At 50.0% G+C, this 20,089-nt stretch overlaps 9 protein-coding genes across 9 annotated transcripts; 4 read left to right on the forward strand and 5 right to left on the reverse strand.

The window, feature by feature from the left end:
* Positions 1 to 6: 6 nt before the first annotated feature.
* Aspvir_007812 (uncharacterized protein) lies at positions 7 to 1,209 on the forward strand (the record flags this gene model as incomplete). Its single annotated transcript, XM_043270989.1, has 2 exons — positions 7 to 35; positions 90 to 1,209. The coding sequence occupies 2 exons, from the start codon at positions 7 to 9 to the stop codon at positions 1,207 to 1,209; spliced, it is 1,149 nt and encodes a 382-aa protein (XP_043126924.1).
* A 1,213-nt stretch (positions 1,210 to 2,422) lies between these two features.
* On the forward strand, positions 2,423 to 4,036 carry Aspvir_007813 (putative longevity-assurance protein (LAC1); the record flags this gene model as incomplete). The annotated part of the gene is made up of 4 exons (XM_043270990.1): positions 2,423 to 2,546; positions 2,721 to 3,031; positions 3,090 to 3,377; positions 3,437 to 4,036. The coding sequence occupies 4 exons, from the start codon at positions 2,423 to 2,425 to the stop codon at positions 4,034 to 4,036; spliced, it is 1,323 nt and encodes a 440-aa protein (XP_043126925.1).
* A 734-nt stretch (positions 4,037 to 4,770) lies between these two features.
* On the reverse strand, positions 4,771 to 6,960 carry Aspvir_007814 (uncharacterized protein; the record flags this gene model as incomplete). The annotated part of the gene is made up of 4 exons (XM_043270991.1): positions 4,771 to 5,647; positions 5,704 to 5,828; positions 5,882 to 6,168; positions 6,291 to 6,960. 4 exons carry the CDS (start codon positions 6,958 to 6,960, stop codon positions 4,771 to 4,773), a joined length of 1,959 nt encoding a protein of 652 aa, XP_043126926.1.
* A 997-nt stretch (positions 6,961 to 7,957) lies between these two features.
* Positions 7,958 to 8,986, reverse strand: Aspvir_007815 (DNA repair protein RAD10; the record flags this gene model as incomplete). Its single annotated transcript, XM_043270992.1, has 1 exon — positions 7,958 to 8,986. One exon carries the CDS (start codon positions 8,984 to 8,986, stop codon positions 7,958 to 7,960), a length of 1,029 nt encoding a protein of 342 aa, XP_043126927.1.
* A 264-nt stretch (positions 8,987 to 9,250) lies between these two features.
* Positions 9,251 to 11,407, forward strand: Aspvir_007816 (mRNA-binding ribosome biosynthesis protein NOP4; the record flags this gene model as incomplete). The annotated part of the gene is made up of 1 exon (XM_043270993.1): positions 9,251 to 11,407. The coding sequence occupies one exon, from the start codon at positions 9,251 to 9,253 to the stop codon at positions 11,405 to 11,407; it is 2,157 nt and encodes a 718-aa protein (XP_043126928.1).
* Positions 11,408 to 11,636: 229 nt separating this feature from the next.
* Aspvir_007817 (putative progesterone binding protein) lies at positions 11,637 to 12,168 on the reverse strand (the record flags this gene model as incomplete). The annotated part of the gene is made up of 3 exons (XM_043270994.1): positions 11,637 to 11,815; positions 11,900 to 11,995; positions 12,060 to 12,168. 3 exons carry the CDS (start codon positions 12,166 to 12,168, stop codon positions 11,637 to 11,639), a joined length of 384 nt encoding a protein of 127 aa, XP_043126929.1.
* A 2,843-nt stretch (positions 12,169 to 15,011) lies between these two features.
* Aspvir_007818 (putative general amino acid permease (Agp2)) lies at positions 15,012 to 17,394 on the forward strand (the record flags this gene model as incomplete). Its single annotated transcript, XM_043270995.1, has 5 exons — positions 15,012 to 15,364; positions 15,666 to 15,694; positions 15,909 to 16,131; positions 16,207 to 16,942; positions 17,014 to 17,394. The coding sequence occupies 5 exons, from the start codon at positions 15,012 to 15,014 to the stop codon at positions 17,392 to 17,394; spliced, it is 1,722 nt and encodes a 573-aa protein (XP_043126930.1).
* Positions 17,395 to 17,707: 313 nt separating this feature from the next.
* On the reverse strand, positions 17,708 to 18,292 carry Aspvir_007819 (uncharacterized protein; the record flags this gene model as incomplete). The annotated part of the gene is made up of 1 exon (XM_043270996.1): positions 17,708 to 18,292. The coding sequence occupies one exon, from the start codon at positions 18,290 to 18,292 to the stop codon at positions 17,708 to 17,710; it is 585 nt and encodes a 194-aa protein (XP_043126931.1).
* A 300-nt stretch (positions 18,293 to 18,592) lies between these two features.
* On the reverse strand, positions 18,593 to 19,630 carry Aspvir_007820 (putative JmjC domain protein; the record flags this gene model as incomplete). Its single annotated transcript, XM_043270997.1, has 1 exon — positions 18,593 to 19,630. The coding sequence occupies one exon, from the start codon at positions 19,628 to 19,630 to the stop codon at positions 18,593 to 18,595; it is 1,038 nt and encodes a 345-aa protein (XP_043126932.1).
* Between the last annotated feature and the right edge of the window lie 459 nt (positions 19,631 to 20,089).

Genomic DNA, 20,089 nt, shown 5'->3' on the forward strand with positions numbered 1-20,089 from the left:
GGCAAGATGGTTGAACTTGGGATATCGTTTGCGACGTGAGTTTCTGAATTTAATCTGACGTCAGGTTCCTCATGCTGACCACTTCACAGCATCAAGTCTTTATTGATCTTCTTCGCCCCCATCATCATTCCTCGGGCCATCAATTTCTACCGCAGTTTCCGAGTTGCTATAGCATCACGTCCGACACCTCGTCCCCTCCCTCAGGCTACTCACCGCGCCCTCAATGTCCTCTTCTTCGCCATCCTGCTGTGTTTTCTCCTCAGCCTCCCGTTCAACCCTCATGCTCCCTCTCCAAGTATATTTACCCTGACGCGATCGCGCATCAACACCCCGACCGATGTCATTTTTAGCAGGTTGGCACGATTTCGGCCAGACAATACCCTGAGCGAAACAGACAATTTGCTGCGATCCAAATTTACCTCGGTGGTGGCGCGGCGGGTGTACCTGCGCTACGGACCCGATGCATTGACATCCTGCGAGTATTGCTCGCTCGACAACCTGAAAACATATCTTCTCTACTATCTCCCTTTCAACACATTAGTCCCTCATCTCTTGCATATGGTCCTCGTGGGATTGGTGACCTCGGCGCCTTTTGCCGGCCGGGAAGCCGCCAGCTGGCGCAATAAGTTCACCATCGCCGGGTTGGCTTTGGCCGCCGTCGACATCTACATTGTCTCGACATACGATCCCGTTCAGTCTGCCTCGGCTGCTGTGCGAGCGGGCATGGTGCCGCCGTCGAGCTTGTACCACAAAATCACCCTGCTCCGTCCGTTGGTCTTTGCGATCTTTGACGGGATCTGCGCCCTGCTAATCTATGTAACCGCCACGAACCGATTCTTCTTCGCGCCTCCCTCGCAGGCCGACCAAGTCGACCAGCTGGTCTCGACTTCGCTAACGTCGTTGGCTGGAGCTAGCTCGAAATTGCACGCAGTGAGCGTGGCGCGGAATGCCGTGGTTAGAGATAAAGTCTTGAAGGACCGGGATGATGCGTTTTGGCGGACTGTTGTCGCGATGAGCGCTGGTAACACGGATGGCGATGCTTCAATGGCTCCGAGCAGCATCTGGGAGGAAGAGGAAGTGGTGCGAGCCATGTCCCGGGCGATGGCGGGACAAGGAGGAGTAGATTTGGCCAAGCTTGGTGTCAGCGCGGCCGAATATGTCAATGGCGTTACGGCAGGCTTAGATGAGGTTGACCAGCCAGAGAGGTAACCAAGTCCGCCAGAGTAGTTGGTGCGTCAAGCTCAATCTAAGGTATGCTCATCGTCTTGTTCAGACACATTGGTATATACCACAATCATCTACGTACTCCAACGAAATTATCCTTTACTCTAATTCGTTTAGTATGTACGGAGTATGTCTGGGATGATCAGATCGCATAAGGGACTCAATGATCAGACGACCAGGAAGCCTACATTAGCTGCAAGAGTAGTCGATGCGGGACAACCTCTGGACAGGGGGTGTGAAGTATTCGGCTGCTGCGATTGGGGAGAAAGCGAGAGATGCGGGACAGCAATGCGGAGGCCAGGAACTTTATTCAGACCAAGGCAGGTAAGGTAAGATAACTGTAAGGGAAGGGTCCATGGCATTTGTTGATGGGCGGTGAACCTGATTGTTGATGTATTACGAAGTATACAACCTGAGCTGTGTATGATCAACATGAAAGTACCTATCGTACCTACCTACCTTACGTGAGTGCCAGGAGTGTATGTACATGATGGACAGTGGAAAAGTAGTGCAAATAGCCAGTTCCAAATACGCGTCTGTAAGAGTCGAAAAAGCCACATTGTGGAGGTTCCCTTGTGGATTCACTGGATTGTCTGGATATTTCGAAACAATCCCCTCATCATCCTTTGTTTCATTGGCGTAATAAATTACGTTCCACCGTTTCCATGTGCCCACCAACATACGTACCTCTCTTCTCCAAAGGACATTGGGATAATAATAACTACGAAAGGCTAAGTCTACCTCTAGGGCTCCAACTCCAACAGACGAGGTCGACTTTTCCTTAGGTTATTTTCCAATCTCTGTCTTCACCGTCGTTGACACCATCTCTACTAACGTACTATTTTGTTGACTCTTTTCAGTGTGTCTGCATTGGCACCAAGAAAGGACACCGTCCCTCATCTCAGCCGTTTCTCTTCCCCCCCCAACAGGTACCCGCTGCGGAACAGCGGGTCCCAGTGGCAGAAAGTCAACAGAAGTCTGGTTGTTCTCAAGTAGCTATTCCAAGGTACATCCCGGAGCAGTTCTAGGTACTCTCGTTTTTATCCGACCAACCTATCTGCGAGGCTTTCGTCCATTATACTCATTCTCTTGGTAGCAGCGATTGACTTTCTGTAATTTTCTTCGCAGACACGGTTACTGTTGCTGCTCCTTCCAGCATCAGTGACCCCTAGATCTCCGGGATCACAAAACCGCCGTCATGGCAAAAGACGAGTCCACGCAATCGCAATCCGTTTCGGAGCTTAATACTTGTGTGTCTACCGGTCACCGAACTGCTGCCAAAGAAGCGACCTTTCGAGAATGGATGGACGCGAATCAAATCGGTATGCGTCTAATATCCAACTTGCCTTGGGTCGGAGTCCATTGATGGGCTTACACTGCTCCAATCCATCGCTTAACTTGGTTCTGCGCCGGAGGAACTCCCAGCGCATGCGCTCGACCGTCATTGTGACAGAATTGGACTCAATGGCTGACCGTTGCTCTGTATACGTACCTAGGAATCTCGTCGACTATCCTTGCCACGCTTTTGGCTGCTCATAACCTCTACCCCACCCTCCGACCGTACACGGCGCCGTTCTTCCAATTGTCATACTACCAGCCTTCCGAAGGGGTCTACGTCCAGGGCTTTGACGATGTGTACTTTGTTATCAGCTCCGCCATCACGTTCACCGCCGTCCGAGCGATTGCCATTGTATGGATCTTCCGACCTGCTGCCAGATATGCGGGATTGAAGCGGAAGGCTTCAAATCGTTTTGCCGAGCAGGCTTGGATGTGGATGTACTATGCGTTCTTCTGGACCTTTGGAATGGTTTGTCTCGCTGCACCCATTGCCTTTCTGATCTGTGCAACTGACATGCAAGGTATAGTATATCTGGTCAAACTCTTATTACTGGATGGATTTCAAGGCCATTTGGGCTCAATGGCCCGCGCGGGGTGTCTCTGCGAACCTGAAGTGGTATCTCCTGGTGCAGCTGTCATTCTGGTTCCAGCAGATCCTGGTTATCAACATGGAAGAAAGGCGAAAGGATCATTACCAGATGTTGACTCACCACGTCCTCACCAGCACTCTCTTGACCTCTGCCTATATCTATGGCTTTTATAATGTTTCGAACGTTGTGCTGTGCCTGATGGACATTGTCGATCTGTTGCTGCCGGTATGCCATGACATCCATCTCCCCTCCAAAAAGTGGCCGAGCTGACATTTGCGCGACAGACTGCCAAGATTCTTAAGTACTTCAAGTTCGAACTTTGCTGCAACATCACCTTCGGTCTGTTTATGGTGACCTGGTTGATTACGCGTCACATTTTCTACCCGCTACTCTGCTGGTCTATCTACAAGGATGTGCCTGATGCAATGGCCTACGGCTGCTACTCCGGTACCACCGCGGAGATGATTTCCACCGATGGATACCCGAACCGACTCCGCTACCTCTTTAACCCGTTCTTGGACATCAACGGCCCCATCTGCATGAATCGCACCGTGAAGTGGATTTTCCTTGGTTTCCTTCTGGCTTTACAATTGCTCTCTCTCATATGGTTTGTGATGGTTGTCCGCGTGGCCGTAAACGTGCTCCGGACCGGAAACGCCGAGGACACCCGAAGCGACGACGAAGAGGAAATGGACGACCGATCTGCGGGCAAGGACGCGCCCAACAGCAACACAGTCGGTGTGGACGGGGCGAATGCCGACTGGCGACGAGCCTCGAACGGCTCAGCCAGCGTGCGACCTCGCGCGCGGGGACGGATCCCACTCGGCGACCAGAGCGATCGCAAGGCCCTTCTTGGTAGAATCGGGTGCGACAAGCCGACGTAAAATCCTCTAATGTCATGCCATGGATCCGCCCAGCGCTCGTGCTTTTTTTTAATGTTATTATGATTTGTGCCGATGTTCCAACATCAAAATGAACTACCTCGAACTCATTTACCAAAGAGCAAAAAGTGGGAGAAGTGCGGAGACAGCCTCAATACCCAGCAGTATTCTTTTCTACGTTTTCGTTAGACCTCCATGTGTTCGATACATGGGAATCGATTGATTGGTTTTTTATCTTCTTATGATTTGCCGCTATGCTATGCCGCTGTTGACGGGGAGGTCCGGCAGGATTAATTGTTTGTTATACCTTTCCTTTTCGTTTATGGATGATTGTCTGCCCTGGAAGGTGATCTTGTTCTTTTTCTTCAATGACGTGCCGGATGGATGGATGGATGCATGGATGGCCGTTGCTTCTGTGTTTCATGTTCTAGAGAGACAGTCCAATACCCACCTGATTGATGTGCATATACGATAGACCTAGTAATGAGATGGCAATGAGCTTGGATGGATTCTTCTGACATTCGTTGAGGTTTCATTCCTTGATTCAAAGGAGTATTGCTTGCTAATTACGGTAGTACAACTATGTACAGTGAGGTAGATTGTCGGACAGTAATGCATCTCATCAATCATCACGTCATAATATGTTTTGGGTGTATGGGGTTGTTATTCCCGAGGCACTGTACGATTCATCGATTTCCATGCCTTTCTGATATCCATCAAGGAACCAAGGCATGTGATTATACCACAATAGTTGTCTGCGGCTGAGGGTAGGGCGTCAGGACCGACGACGGTTGCGATCCCAGTATTTCCTCGCACATTTCGTCCTCGTCCCAGAAATACTCGCTCGATTGCAGGCGTCTCTGTTGCCGGGCGACCAAGGCTTCCTCGTCAATGCTGTCCGACCCCAGGGCGCATTCCTGCTGGGTTAGGACGAAGTTGATCAGGATGTGCCGGAGACGGTCCCAGACGGCGCCCTGGCGTTTCCACTCGAGACGTTTGGCAATGCGTACCATGCGGGACACGACCCAGCATCTTTCGCCGGCGTCGCCTGCTTCTCCTTGCGGGTAGCCGCCGTTGTTGAGAAAGATCCAGAGGACGGATGTGATGCTCGGGTTGGTGAAGGGGTTGAGCCTTTGGACTTCCAGGTCCAGCCAGTCGAGGTAGCGGTCAAAATTGGTAGAGTTGCGATAGGAGTCGTAGAGTGCGACCGCCAGGAAGAACAGACAGGACATACAGGCGTATTCATCGATGAATCGGATATCTCGAATCCCGTGGTCGTAATCGGGAAGCATAGTCAGAATGGAATGGAGCGGTGTTCCTGGGCTGAAGCGTCTGACGCGAAGAGCTGCACCGCTTCTGGAGACATTACCAGGAAAGCCTAACGCAGCCTTCTCCAGCTCGTGTAGACAGCGAAAAAATCGCAGAAAATCCTCACAAGCACGGTATTGATCGCCTAGGCTCTCGGATGATTCTACCGCTGTCTGCGTGTGGGGAATAGCGGGGTGCATATCAGGAGCAAGAAAGTCAAGGCTCTCTGGAGAAGTGTCGGGTAGGGCACCAGTCCATGGAAGACATGAGGTGTAAACCGCCTTGGGTGCGCAGCTTATGTCCACCCTATGCCAAGTCAGCCTGATCTTGCATGCTACAATAGGACTCTGCCAAAGCATTACCAGTACAGAACCTTCTCTAAAAAGGGACTAGAAGCCCGCATGCCTCGCATCCCGCCCCGGTTTCGAACCATGGATGCTAGTCCCATGCAGTGCATCTTTTCAATGGAAGCATCCTTTGACCATTTCTTGACGGTATGAGCAACTTGCAAAGTTCAGAGCAGAGGGGAACTTTAATTACCTCAATCACTGCCATTGTGGCTACTGCGTATATTGTACCGTCTTGCAGTCCCTGAGAGCCTGTTTGTATTCGCTCATTTATTAATCGAAGCGCCCGCATTTTATGAGTGAGGCTTTGAACAGAGTCCGCCTTGCCTTCCACTCCAGCTCGATGTTTCGAGGCAATAGCAAGCATCGCCTGAAATGAAAGATTGTCATGCAGCACAAGCTGCCGGAAAATCCCCATCATTGGGTTATTCGCGACGGAATCGGCAAATTTATACATCATGGATGGATATGTCACAATAACTTTGCAGTGTAAGCCATCAGCCAACATGAGATTAAGATTTTTCTGACAGACGCCCCTCTTGCTCTGCTATCAAGCTCTGCATCATATGCATAGGAGTACGGGCTTCCAAAGAAGAACTTACAGTGTTGAATTAACTCATGGTCAGAGTGACTAACAGGGATTGGATAACAGCTAAAAGGATCCTCCACGGCCCCATGACCAGGGCTGGACCGAGGATCTGATAGTGTATAGCTAACGATGGGAAGAGAAGGAGAAGCTGGTTCTTCAGCTTTGACTTCGGATGATCTCGACGCTAAAGGCATCAGTGGCCCTATCCCACTTTCTGGGGTGCATTGCTCCCCATCTGTTATCGGAGCTAATTTTTCCTCCTCCGCAGGAGCGTCTTTGACAGGGACTTCAACTGGACAGGATTGACTGCTGGATGATGAAGCTTCCGATAGTACCTGGCGGCTGACCCAGCCGCCAATTGGCAAACGAGGCGTCTCCAGTCGAGCAATGCTGTCCAAGCGCCGCTGACGCATATATTGCCGCATTGCATGGCGGCGGACCTGACGCCGTGACTCGTTATCTGTAACAAGGACAATCTCGAAGTTTTTGGACTGCGGGTTCTGTGCTTGCTGAACTGCCCTAGGAGACGGGTTCCTCGATGATCCTGTCATATCCCCCGCATGACGACCAGAAGACCGGTGCACAGGTAGAGCACCCGAAAGGCCGGCTTCATTTGAAGTTGGCGCATCCTGATAGGGCTGTCGGTTTGAAGATGCATTCGTGTTATCCTCCTCTCCCGTCATCTCATGATCCAGCCTTGGCCAGGCGAGTAGGATGATAGTACAGTTCAAGCTTATAAGCGATAGAGTGGGGAAGATCTTGTCCGGCTTGTCAGTGGAGAACACTGACTCGCTCCTCGGACACTTAAGCAACGTTCATTACACGCTGGCTTTCATTGGGGCGTTTATCTGAATCCGCTGGTGCATCCGAAGAACAGAAGTGATCTAGACTAGAAAGGTAGACAAACTCCAATGTTTGGCGTCATCCCGATTTCCTTTTCGGGCTACAGTGCCCCACACACTAGCATCACGTGATAGCCAAACCAGGGATCTGACTCAGCGGAACCTCCATAGTTAATATCCAGCGGTTTTCCGGAGCAGTAAAGTAAATGAATCGAATTATCATTAAATACGCGCAAGTCTTCTCGGATACGCACATTCAATGCCATTTAATTAAGCCTTCTTGATCCGGGTTCTGGTCAAGCATCATAAAATGATGATCGAACGCAATTCTTGAATCATGAAATACGAGGTGCATAACTCCACTAAAGACCGCTGCCTGCGGTATTGATTCTCAATGGCTGACCGGCCTCCAATGCCCTGGATTCCGCAAGACTATGTCGGCCCATCCCGCTGATGGATAGCCTGAGTGCCCGAGCCATCTGGGTTTCGGGACTTTCGCATAAGACTGGCCATTCATGGTCAAGAACGGACGCTTCCACTAGTATGCGCAGCTGATAGGAAGCTATGCGAAAATGATTGAAAGTAACCTCATTGTAGCGGTTGGAGTGAGCTTTGCTTTCGAGACCGATAGCGCTATGCGCTGAGTCGGCCAGGCTGTCAGCAGTTCACCAGTGTTCTGCTGCCTCGGGTAGACTGAACACTGTAACTTTCAGATTTGTGCTGATAGCATCCTCGCGGGACGGATTGAAAGCTTGCTGTCTCCTAGACCATCCTATGTGGTGAAGCCTTCCAAGATATTGCAATTGACAATCAGAGTATTCATCAATCCATCAAATATTCAACCTCCGTTTTCCCGAAGTCTCGCAAGGGCTGCGCTAATGCCTTCACTCATTTCCTCTTGATTGGATTGTTGTGGAGTGTCGACTTCAGAGGCTCCTTTTTGCGCCTCCACCCGACTCCTCTGCTCCGCTTCCGAAAGGTACAAGGCTGCTTCATAATCATCATCCATATCTACGGGCCCTGTACTGCTCACAGTGCCGAGGCCCGAAGATCTGGGTTGTTCAGGCTCAACGTTCCTCTTAGGTGCCTTCGCTTTCTTCGCATTTTCCACCCGAAAGTCTTCCCTCACTGCATTGCTCCATTGACGAACTTTCTTTTCGCCCCAGCCGGGTACAGCACTGATCTGTTCCGGCTGCGCGTTGATAGCGTTTTGTAGACTCCCGAACGTAGATATCAGACTCGCTGCATCAGATTTGTTGATACTTCTGGGAGTTGTAACGAATTCCACCAGAGACTCCTTGTAAGACTGGGCTTGTTGGGTGCGGATCGCGGTCGGTTGAGCGTTTTCGGACGACTTGTAAAGTTCGAGATAGTGAGCTGCTTCAGGAGCCGACCAGCAGAGCATCAGAGTGTAATTATTGATGATCGATGTCTTTGAGAGTTCCTTCAAGCTGTCTTCGTGATTTGCGATATCAACCATGGCCAAAATAATCCGGAGCATGTATTTCCCCCCAAGAGCCTTTATCCGGGAGTATATGTACTCTGGATGTAATCGATGATATTTCAACGATAAGAATAGGGCACATGTGGTTGATCCAACGACATAGTCGGCCGGTATATCTGCATACTCCCAAGGCAACAATTTGATGTGGTTCAGTATCGGGTTGCCCTTTTGCCTGGTCGAAACAAGAATCGCTGCAGGACCGGTTCTGTTGGTAAGTGCCTGCGGTTTTGGTTGCTGGACCTTCGGGGCCGTGGATTGAGCAGTAGCTGAATTCAAGCTGTCCCCTGCAGCTCGAGGGGTGCCGCTCCCTTCAAGGAGACCATGGTCGGGATCTGCGCTATCAGCATCGACGTCCTTAGCCATTTCTGCGTCGACCTCGAGGCTGAGAAGTGCTGTTATCGATCGGTTCGGTCTATCTAATCGCAGCAGCCAAAGTTCGTTCAGGCCAGCTGCGCTCACCGCCTGGACCCGCTTTCTCACTGGAAATATTGACGCCGGGAATTTTCTGCCGCTACAAAAAAAAAAGGCCGAAGAAAAAAGTGGACGATCTCAACGGCCGTGACTGAACAACCCAAGAAAGGAAGTCTGGACGAAAGTAGTGGTGGTCAACAAGACACACAGACTACGATGGACTCCCCAAAGAAAGATAAAGTTCAGGACGACAAAGTCTCGACGCAGGCAAGAAGGACCCTCTTCGTTCGGTCGCTTCCCACCTCAGCTACGACCGAGAGCCTTACGGAATACTTCTCTCAATCCTACGTTATCAAGCATGCAACTGCTGTTAATGATCCGGAAACGAAGCAGTGCAAGGGTTATGGTTTCGTTACCTTTGCCGATCTCGAAGACGCGCAAGCTGCGCTAAAGGAGTTCAACGGGTCCGTCTTCGACGGGAAAAGAATCAGAGTCGACTACGCTCAGCCGCGTCACCGTGAGATTGATGAAAATCTCGGGAAAAGTGTGCCAGCTCCTGCTGCCCTTGAACTTAAGAAACAGCGGGAGCAACAGAAAGCAGCTACCCACCCCCCGAAGCTCATTGTCCGAAACTTGCCTTGGAGCATCAAAGAACCAGAAGATCTAGCGGTACATTTCAGAAGTTTCGGCAAAGTTAAATATGTCACGCTTCCCAAGAAAGGTGATCAGCTGGCAGGGTTCGGCTTCGTCGTTTTACGAGGAAAGAAGAATGCCCTAAAGGCACTGCAGGCCGTCAACGGCAAAGAGGTGGACGGAAGAACGCTGGCGGTTGATTGGGCTGTAGATAAGGAAGTATGGGAGAACTTGAAGAAGGAGTCTGAGAAGGAGGAGACCCAGGAGGATGCGGGATCGAGCGACGTTGGAATGGCAGATGACGCGGAAGCGGCATCCGATAATGAAGATGTCGAGTCCGATGACTACGATGAAGATGAGGATATGGACGATGACGATGAGGAGGACGACGAAGATATGGATGAGGACGAGGACGACGAAGATATGGATGAGGACGAGGGCGACGAAGACGAAGACGAAAGAGAAGAGAAAGAAGACGATCGAAATGCTTGTACGATTTTCATTCGGAATCTACCCTTCACATGTACAGACGAGACCCTTTACGAGCACTTTACGCAGTTCGGCCCCCTTCGATACGCGCGAATTGTCGTCGACCCGGAAACAGAACGTCCCCGTGGTACCGGCTTTGTTTGTTTCTGGAAGGTTGAGGATGCCGCATTGTGCGTGCGCGAAGCCCCGAAACAACAAGATACTTTGATCGCGGAGAAGGACAAAGGAAAGAAGTCTTCCACCGCACTCAAGCACTCCATTCTGCAGAATGAGAATTCTGACCCCAGCGGCCGCTATACCTTAGACGGTCGTGTGCTCCAGGTCGCCCGTGCCGTGAGCAAATCACAAGCGGCCAGACTCGAAGAGGAGGGTGTATCAAATCGACTGGTTCGTGATACTGACAAGCGCCGTCTTTTCCTCTTGTCAGAAGGTACTATCTCTCCCAACTCTTCTCTGTACCAGAAGCTTTCGCCGTCCGAGATCAAGATGAGAGAGGACAGCTTCAAGCAACGACAGAACTTTATCCGGAAGAACCCGGCACTACATTTCAGTTTGACCCGTCTCTCGATACGCAATATCCCACGTCACGTCACCTCCAAGGACCTCAAGCAGCTTGCTCGACAGGCTGTGGTCGGCTTCGCCAAAGATGTCAAGGGAGGTCAACGTCAGCCTCTCTCCAAAGAAGAACTCACACGATCAGTCGAGGCTATGAAAGAGGCAGAACAGTACCGGAAGTCAAAGGGCAAGGGTATTGTGAAGCAAGCCAAGATTGTCTTTGAGAGTCGAGAGGGAACCAAGATCAGCGAGAACACCGGAGCAGGCCGAAGCCGGGGCTACGGTTTCATCGAGTACTACACACATCGACATGCGCTTATGGGTTTAAGATGGCTTAACGGTCATGCTGTCGAAGCCCCTAAGAGCGGGTTGGCGGACATCAAAGATAAGAAGAAGCGACTGATCGTCGAGTTCGCCCTTGAGAACGCCCAGGTTGTTAAACGAAGGAACGAGATGGAGGCCAGGGCACGCACCAAAAAGGAAAGTCATCAGAACAACGGAGATACCCCGAGCAAAGATGATTCGAACAGCAAAGCTTCTCCCAATGGCAAGAAGCGGAAGCGATCCGAAAGCCGTGGCAGCGGCAAGGAGCAGGACGGAGACCGCGACGCGGAAGAAGAGAACAAGCTCGCCAAACGCAATCGGATCATTTCTAGGAAAAGGATGCAGCGGAAAGCTCGAAAAGGGAAGGCTTAGTGGGGTTGATCAAAAGTGACTGTATAGAGCTCTATTTGTAATTATCTCTATTCCCCGGCGTTACTTGGGTGCATTCTGGCGAAAGAAGCAAAAATAAAAGCATTTGTTATATTGTCCGAATTGGCAATGGGAAATATCGCGTAGGATTTCATGAATTCATGGGGTATAGTACCTTCATACAATAGCATAACCCAGCGCCGTTACTGACCGTAGGTTGTCATCAGGTGCACTAGTAGTTTGTAGCATCCTTCACCTTTCCGACGATATTGTATCTCTTGCTGAAGAAGGTAAACCATTCACTCAACACCGTCTTCTCCTTATCATCCAAATCATACCAATCCGGCCTGCAATCCTCAGGCTTCAGAGATGAGCAGGCAAGGGCTCGGGAAGGATCCTTTCCAGCGAAAACTATGCAGAGGAATCAGTAACGCCATGTACAGACCAAGCCAGCAATTGTTTTGCAGCGCATGGGAAAGGGGAGAATCGACATACCGTGATACTGGCCACTGGGACCATAAGCAGGATTCTTGCTCACATCAAAAACAATTCCCTTGATTGCGACGAGAGTTGGGCGGCTGGGATCCGTGCCTTCAAAAAATGCATCAGTAAGTTGAATTTCATCATTGATGGATCCAACCGAGGAATCACATACCGTCGCATTTGGACAATTCCTCCATTGTGATCGGGTCATCCTTTGGAGGAGCCAGCTGAACAGGGACTTTGGGTTCGAAGCTCTTGGGTTCTGGCTCGTGTTCCACCATTGTGATTGTATGCTTGGAGACTTCGGGTGTGGGAAGGATATTATTGAAAGAAGGTCAACGAAATAAGAAAAGTTGAAGTTTAGCCCGCGAGAGCTCACTTGTACGCGGGGCAGGCGGGGGAGCTCAGACGTCGGCATAACCGTGGATCTTGTCGGCAACTGGCGTCATCGTCTGTGATTGTTGGAGCCTATCTTTGCTGCTTCTTTTATTGGCTCATCATCAAGCAGCATCAAGACCCCTTTCGAGCGCATGGCGATGCAAGCACTATTGCAGCTAATTTCCGCAGACCTTTAATGTACTTCGTAAATGAACCAGGATCAAGCGTCGGGCCTTGTGACAGTGAGCTGTCCGCATTTCTGCGTTCCATCGTCGATAGGACATCAGCCGGCTTAATTCTCTCTCTCGATTCAATCTGGAGAATCAAGTTTCCTTTCTGGGATTGAGTGGAAGCAAAGGAGGTACAATCAATACTCAGCTCGACAGCCTGATGCCTAGAGAGCTGCATGAGGGCATGCCGACTCGGCTATCTCTTCAGCTGGAATTTTGATATGTTACGCAGTAGGAATCTAGATGGCCTACCAATCTACCCCTCGCTCTTGAAGTAGATGTATCTATGATCCCAACGTTTTGATACACCTGCGTATGCTTCTGATGAGGAGATATTTCATTCCTCCTTTGGAAACACTAGAAACCGGAGGATGACCCCTGCAGAAGCCTGGCCGCTGTCTTCAGAAGACAAATCCTCATATACTGTTCTCTTTGAAGCGTCCTTGCAAAATTCTCAGAGTAATGAAGACAATTAAATCATGTCAAGTAAGAATGAAAGCGCCACTATATATCTCGTCAATGTATGTCTAGGCATACTTGATTCACCTAGAGGCTATCATTCATTGCTTCCGAAGATGACGTCAACTGGCATATGGACGGGCTGCATTCTACCTAGAAGTATTTATTATGAGTCGTGTCATGAGCTTAATAAAGTATATAGATAGATAGACATTAGCTGATGTCCACTTGTCTTTTATCTTGGTACAATGCGGGGCAACCTCAAGTAACTTTTGACATCCGGAAGATCATCAGCTTCGGCTCAAAGCTTTTACCTATCATACTATTATTGCTATAGTTCTCAAGAGCGATATGAGCGAAATGTCTTCTTGCCAGGAAACCCCTTCCAGAACCTTTCAAACGACACCTTCTCGTTCCTCGAATCGTATGTCATCTACAGCAACTGGGCCGGATGCTCAAGGGCGCAGTAGGACGACTTCCGTGGACTCCGACATATCTCACTACCTCTACTTCGAAGACAACGATTGCTTTTTCCCACCTAGCGAACTAGGAGAGAAGCCATCGCCAGATGGAAAAGATCGGAGTCACGGTCCATACGTGGATTCGTCTGTTCAGACCTGAGTCGTGGTTTTTTTGGCGGGGACCTCCTTGTCTCCGATGCTTATGTTCTCCCTGTTCCGACGCTTACCAGACTTGGATGATCATCGATCAGACTGCAGATATGATTTATGACTTTGCATAATGTTCAGATCGCGAGATTATGTTGGCTGTTCTTTTCTCAATGCGGGAGAAGGATGGGCTCTTCGTGTTACTTGATCAGCAAAGTGTCCAAAAGCAGACAATTTTATGTGACCAACTTCTAATATCAATTAATGACAAATAACATTTTTCCTTCTGAAGAGGTAACCATGTTTTCATAGGTTCTTCTCATGTTGAGGTCGAAGTTGAGGTCTTAACACTCCGATGCAGTGGCTGAGACTAATCCGGTAGTTGATTCCTTAGGCATATTGTGATCAGCCACCATGCCATCGCATGTCAATGTCGCTATTCGCATCAGGGCTCAGAAATTATCATTCTCGGTCAAAATCCGCTGGTACTGTGCCATATCTTCACGAAAATCTATGATCATTATCTAGTTCTTTGTCCTACTCTTCATTACCTCTTCATCTTTTATAACCCACTTGAACCTCGGCAAAAATGAGGTTGACTTTTCCCCCAAGAGATGGCCCACACTGCTCTGAGCCTCTGATATGCCTCTCTAGTGAATCAACTAAACTAATCTCAGCCACCTAGTTATGCTTACTAGCCTAAACAGGCACAGTTTCCTTGTTGCATCCCTCTATCGATTTAACTGCGTCTCGATGATTTCCCTCTATTGCCCTCCGTTTGCCTCTGCCATGACTTTCCAAGGGATACTAACGGCTACTCCGTCCTGCTACTACGCTCGGCATTATTGAACTCAGAGAGACACAGATAGAGAGATGCTGAAATGCTTCCTGCTGTCTTGATGTATGATTGGACCGAAAAATGTCCAGCAGTATCTCCAATGCCAGGCGCGTTCACTTTTATGGGGACTATGCCTGTGGGGACTTCTTGGAGTCCTCAGAGTGGCTTCAGACCACCTTTTCTGGGACGATGTTTTGCTGCCATCACTACTGATCCAATCTCATCCACCTTACTTACAAAGGCAGGGCGCAATAGGTAGATTTGAAAATCTCTCGGTCTTTCATTGGGCGAGAAATTGGCCGAGCTGAAGTTTGGTCGTTGGTGATACTACTTCGATGCCGGCTTTGGCCTAGCTGATTTCGCATCTCCAAAGTGTCCCGCATTTTAATCTCGCATGGGCTTTTACTCTATCTGCTCAAGGCCTTAGTCTTGCTTTTCTCACTCTACTTGGATTTATTTTTTTATCTTTTTTCCCTTTTTTCCCTTCTTGGCTTCTTCGATCACCTTTTTTCCCCCTGCTCTATAAATTGCATTTTACTTCGCCCTTGTCCGATCTTCTCTATGCCTGGGATGTGTCGATGAGACAAAATCCTATCACTTTGTCGTGAATCATGTCGAACCCCAATCCAGACGCGGGCGTCCATCAGACATCATTACCGACGGCTATCAGCAATGATAGATCCCACTCGACCGGCGACGTCAATTTGGCCACAGCCAACTTGTCAAAAAGAAACGGCCGTCCCACGACTTCCTCTGAGAAGACTACTGTTATCGAGGATAGTGGAGAATCAATAGGAGGCGCATCGTCGAAGCCCACTTATGATCATACACACCGGAAGCTGAAGCCCAGACATATTCAGCTTATCGGTATCGGGGGCACGATTGGTACAGCGCTCTATGTCCAGATCGGTAAAAGTCTGATGAAGGGTGGTCCTGGCAGTCTGTTCCTGGCATTTTCAATTTGGTAAGTAGTAGATGTCCAATTTGATAAGCTCTTTTCCCCTTGTTCGCCTCTTGTTATTGTTGCGATCTTGGCCTTGAGGCGTCTCCACTAGGTGAGCTCATTGCTAGGAAGGAGAAGCAAGATATTTTGCGCGAGTGCACATCAGAAAATGTCGCAACGAATCGATGTCGAGAAGATACGACGAAGTGCCAGGAAGCTCAAATTGCGCTTCAATGCAGAACAGTGTCATACTTCGCACGCCCGTCTTACTTGACTGCCATTTTTTATCAAGCCATGAAATCTTATACATATCTACTTCTAGGTGTTTCGTCATCCTGGCCATTACTGTTTGTACGCAACCCCAGTCTCCAAGCCCCAAAATTGCTCTCCCCAGCAATGCCGCCTGCAACCTGCGCTCCAGATGCAGCTCTCCTGATTCGTACCATTGAGTGCCCTGAAGCGACAATCTCCCCTTTTCCTTCACGCTGCCCATGCGACTCCCTGGCTATTCTACCCTACGAGACCTTGGCTATGTAGTCCATGCTAAATACAGGTTGCATCCTAGGTCTGGCTGAAATGGTCACCTACCTGCCAATTTCATCACCCTTTATTCGATTTGCGGGCCGCTATGTCGATGAAGCCTTTGGAGTTGCCGCCGGCTACAACTTCTTCATCTTTGAGGCTGCCCTAGTGCCCTTTGAGATCACCGCGTGTAATATGATCATAAACTACTGGAGCGACGTTATTCCAGTGAGCGGGGTCATCGTCATCGTGCTTGTCCTTTACATGTATGTAACATTTTCTGAACGACAAAGCCCCCTGCCCATCTTGAATCGCCTGAATGTTGACTCCTAGCATGATAGACTTCTCAACGTCTTTGCAGTGCAATGGTACGGCGAATCCGAGTTTTGGCTTGCTCTTTCGAAAGTATTGCTCAGCATTGGGTTGATTATCTTCACATTCATTGTGATGCTGGGCGGGAACCCGAAGGGAGATCGATTCGGATTCAGATACTGGAAGGAGCCGGGCGCCTTTGCAGAATATTACAAGACGGGTGATCTTGGCCGATGGCTTGGTTTCCTTGCATGCCTGATCCAGGCCAGTTTCACCATTGCAGGACCCGATTATGTGTCGATGGCAGCTGGAGAAGCAGTCAACCCCCGCGGAGTCTTGCCCAGGACGTATAACGGTATATTCTATAGACTCACAGCTTTCTTCGTTCTGGGTGTACTTTGTATCGGCATTCTCGTCCCCTACAATGATCCTACTATGGCCGAAGCCTTCGCCAAGGGCCTTCCCGGCGCCGCTGCGTCGCCTTATGTTGTCGCGATGGACAGACTCGGAATCCCTATCCTCCCGCACATTGTCAACGCCATGATCCTGCTGGCAGCTTTCAGTGCCGGGAATAGTTATGTTTATTGCGCCAGCAGAAGTCTGTACGGGCTTGCTCTGGATGGCAAGGCGCCACGACTGTTCACTAAGTGCACCAAGCGGGGTGTACCTATATACTGTGTCTTAGTTGTTATGCTGATTGCACTTCTTGCCTTCCTCCAAGTGTCGAACAGCGCATCTGTCGTCCTGGGTTGGTTCGTTAATCTGGTACGTGTCGCGTACAAGACCTGAACTACCTCGGCTTCTTCTTCGAGAAAGATGTCTCTAACAGCTGGTAGGTAACTGCTTCTCAGCTTATCAACTTCTCCGTCATCACCTTTACCTATACACGTTTCCGGAAAGCTATAATCGCCCAAGGTATACCACGCGAATCGCTCCCATACAAGAGTTGGTGGCAACCCTATACTGCCTATGTTGCTCTGGTTTCCACAACAGTCATGGCCTTTGTAGGCGGCTATACCGTCTTTCTGCCTGGGAATTGGGATATCCCGACTTTCCTCTTCTCTTATACGATGATTGGAGTGTTTCCGGTTCTGTACTGCGGTTGGAAGATTGTAAACCGCACAAAGACGAAGAAGCCGGAAGAGGTGGATCTCGTGACAGGACTCGACGAGATCGAGGAGTACGAGAGGAACTACATTCCCGAAAAGCCAAGGTAAGGGCGATCTTGTCTAGAACCCAAATCTTCGCGAGCTGACCGACTGATTTATGCATTTAGCAACGCCCTCTCGAGATTCGCTGATTGGCTATTCGCTTAGGCGACCTGTTATATACCTGCCCGCCCTAGATGTTGCAACATTGTATGTCTGGGAGTTGTCACGATTATATTATGATTGGCATGAGGATATGTTTGTTGTGAAGAAATGTACAAAGAAACCATGCGAGCATCCCGGGAAAAAATCTACAGTATAGTACAATATAGACATGAAATGTATCATCCGATAGACCATTGAAAACGCCGTATGCAGTCAATCATTTGCCCTCGTCCTTCTCACCCTCTGCCGCCTTTAATGTATCTAACCGTAATTTATTCCGCTTGCCGAGCACCCGCAGTGTATTCCGCCTCTCGATCTCAGTCATCTGTTCCCAGTTGGCGATCCGCGACAGCGTTCCATCCTGGTTAACCACCAGCGGACCCAGAGCGTCGAGCTTCACCGTCGACCCTCCACCACTAACGTCGAGCTGCGTAGCTTGTGCGTCTGCCGAGGGAGCCTCCGGCAGCGCGAGGATAGGTTTGTTTTGGTCCTGCTCCTGGTCCTGCTCCTGCTGTTCTTCCGGTTGGCGGTGGTATTGCGACTGGCTCTCGTTGGAGGCAGAGTCGGCGGACATGCTCGCGGATGTAGAGAAGGAATGTTCTTGGTTGCGATGGTGGATTGAGCTGATTTGCGTAGGATGGTAGAGGTTGTAGGATGGGCAGATGGGGTATAATGCTGAGTATGAGCGGAGGTTTGGTGATATTGCGGTTGCGGTCGAGGCGCGGACTCCGATTGACAGAAGAGGATTTAGACTGAGATGGAGGAGTGTAGCGCGGGATATGGCTTTGAGCGACGTGTACATTTCTGGACGGTGAGAATGGAGTTTCGAGTGGTAGGTTCAGAGACGAGGGAATAATTGTAGCGGAGATTGACGTTCTGGAGAGATAAAGTGGAGAGATCCGCAGAGAGGATTCTAGAATGGCCTTGGAGACCACAACCATGACTGTGCGTCATGCTCAGATATAATAATCATGAATTTCTTATCTAAATCTAGGTCTAATGTACAGAACCGATTTCCAGGCATAATATGACACAGTTAATCTGACTACGAGGATTCATTGCAGTTTCTTCTAGCGGAACCACCAATTTACCTGGCTTTGAGTTAGAGCAGTGGACACTCAAACAGAGGGTAGATGGAACTCACCGACGCAGTGACGCCCTCTCCAATGCCCTTGATGCTATGCCACCATCCCTTTGGTATAAATAGCCCGTCGCCAGTTTCCAAATGAGCTTCGTATCCTTCATCTAGCATATTATTGGTACCGACCGAGTCTGCATCATCCCAAACGGCCTGCTCCAACAAAGTCCTTTCCTGTCCCTGCATCATCTCCTCGCCCCGGAAAGCAGCAGCCTCGCGATCCCCACTCCGACCCAATTGGCGCCTGACCGATGCGAATACCCTCTGCCCGGCATCGGGAGCCAACAGTCGCACGACCTTGTGTCCGGCAATTTGCACGAAGAGATTCGGGTTCGGATCGCGGTGCAAAGGAGTATATGTAGGCGGGTGCCCGATCCATACGTTCGTATCGTAGACGTCCCCTTTGCCCGCCTTTAGAACGAGTTCGGGGGTGGGAAAGTCATCGCGAAGAACTGGCGGAAGATCGAGTAGCTGGCATTGCGCCAGATAGAGTCGCGTAGCCTGCGACTGCAATTCTGCGGTGCGTATCCAATCTAGGAACAGACTCAATGGGGCGTGGAACTGCCGGAAGCTCGGCTCGTTCGATTCAGGTACAGTTGCGCCCGGCGCCTTGCTTTCTGCGGGCGATTGCGTGAGCTCGAGAGGAACGAATGCATCCCCGCCATGCTCTTGTAGATATGCCGTATTTAATCTGCGGTCATGGCCGTTGGAGGAGGGGACCGCTTGGAACCATCGCTCACATGCGGGAAGATCGCGAAAGTGCCGACGAGGGAGAAGGACCGGAAGTTCTGGGTGGAAGTAGCTACTGCGGAATTCATCAATTTTCACCTCGCGAAGGGGTTTCAGGGGATGATATCGGTTCTGAGAGTTTGAAGATATCGAGCGTCCATCCCTGGAGCTGATTAACGGTATTGACCCTGGTTGTTTGCTGCTGACGACACGTGATGGTCGCTTGGGAACCCACAGGTTATTGCGGGAAAGCAGCCATTGCTGATGCTTCATCCAGGAGAACTATGCCAATGCTACCACTTCGGTTGATTTCAGAAAGTCGTTATCTTTTCTAGAGGGTCAAGGATGTCTGTATCACAAGGCGGAATCAGAGGATTGTGCTGGCTACACAGCCCGACACAAAGGTGACATCTGACGGGAACTACGGAGTAAGGTATCTAGTGCTGTGGATCTTCAGGTCAGGTCCCATACATGGACCATATCGATTCACACTCCACCTTTGACTGCTCCTGTGGAGAATATGATGAGACCACTCGCATTCATCATTATCGAACATCGCATGATCTCTAGCAGTCTAGCTCCAGGGAAGAGCAATGGTTCTCCGGTGGCGGTTGCCTTGACTCGCCCCCTTGCTGAGTGAGGAGCACAAAGCATGATGTTTCCTTGGGTCGATCCAATCTGAGCTTCATAAACCACCGAACAACCGAGGCGAGGCCACTCTCAGCTCCTGTG

This window comes from Aspergillus viridinutans, assembly GCF_018404265.1.
Source record: "Aspergillus viridinutans IFM 47045 DNA, scaffold_5, whole genome shotgun sequence".
Lineage (NCBI taxonomy): Eukaryota > Fungi > Ascomycota > Eurotiomycetes > Eurotiales > Aspergillaceae > Aspergillus > Aspergillus viridinutans.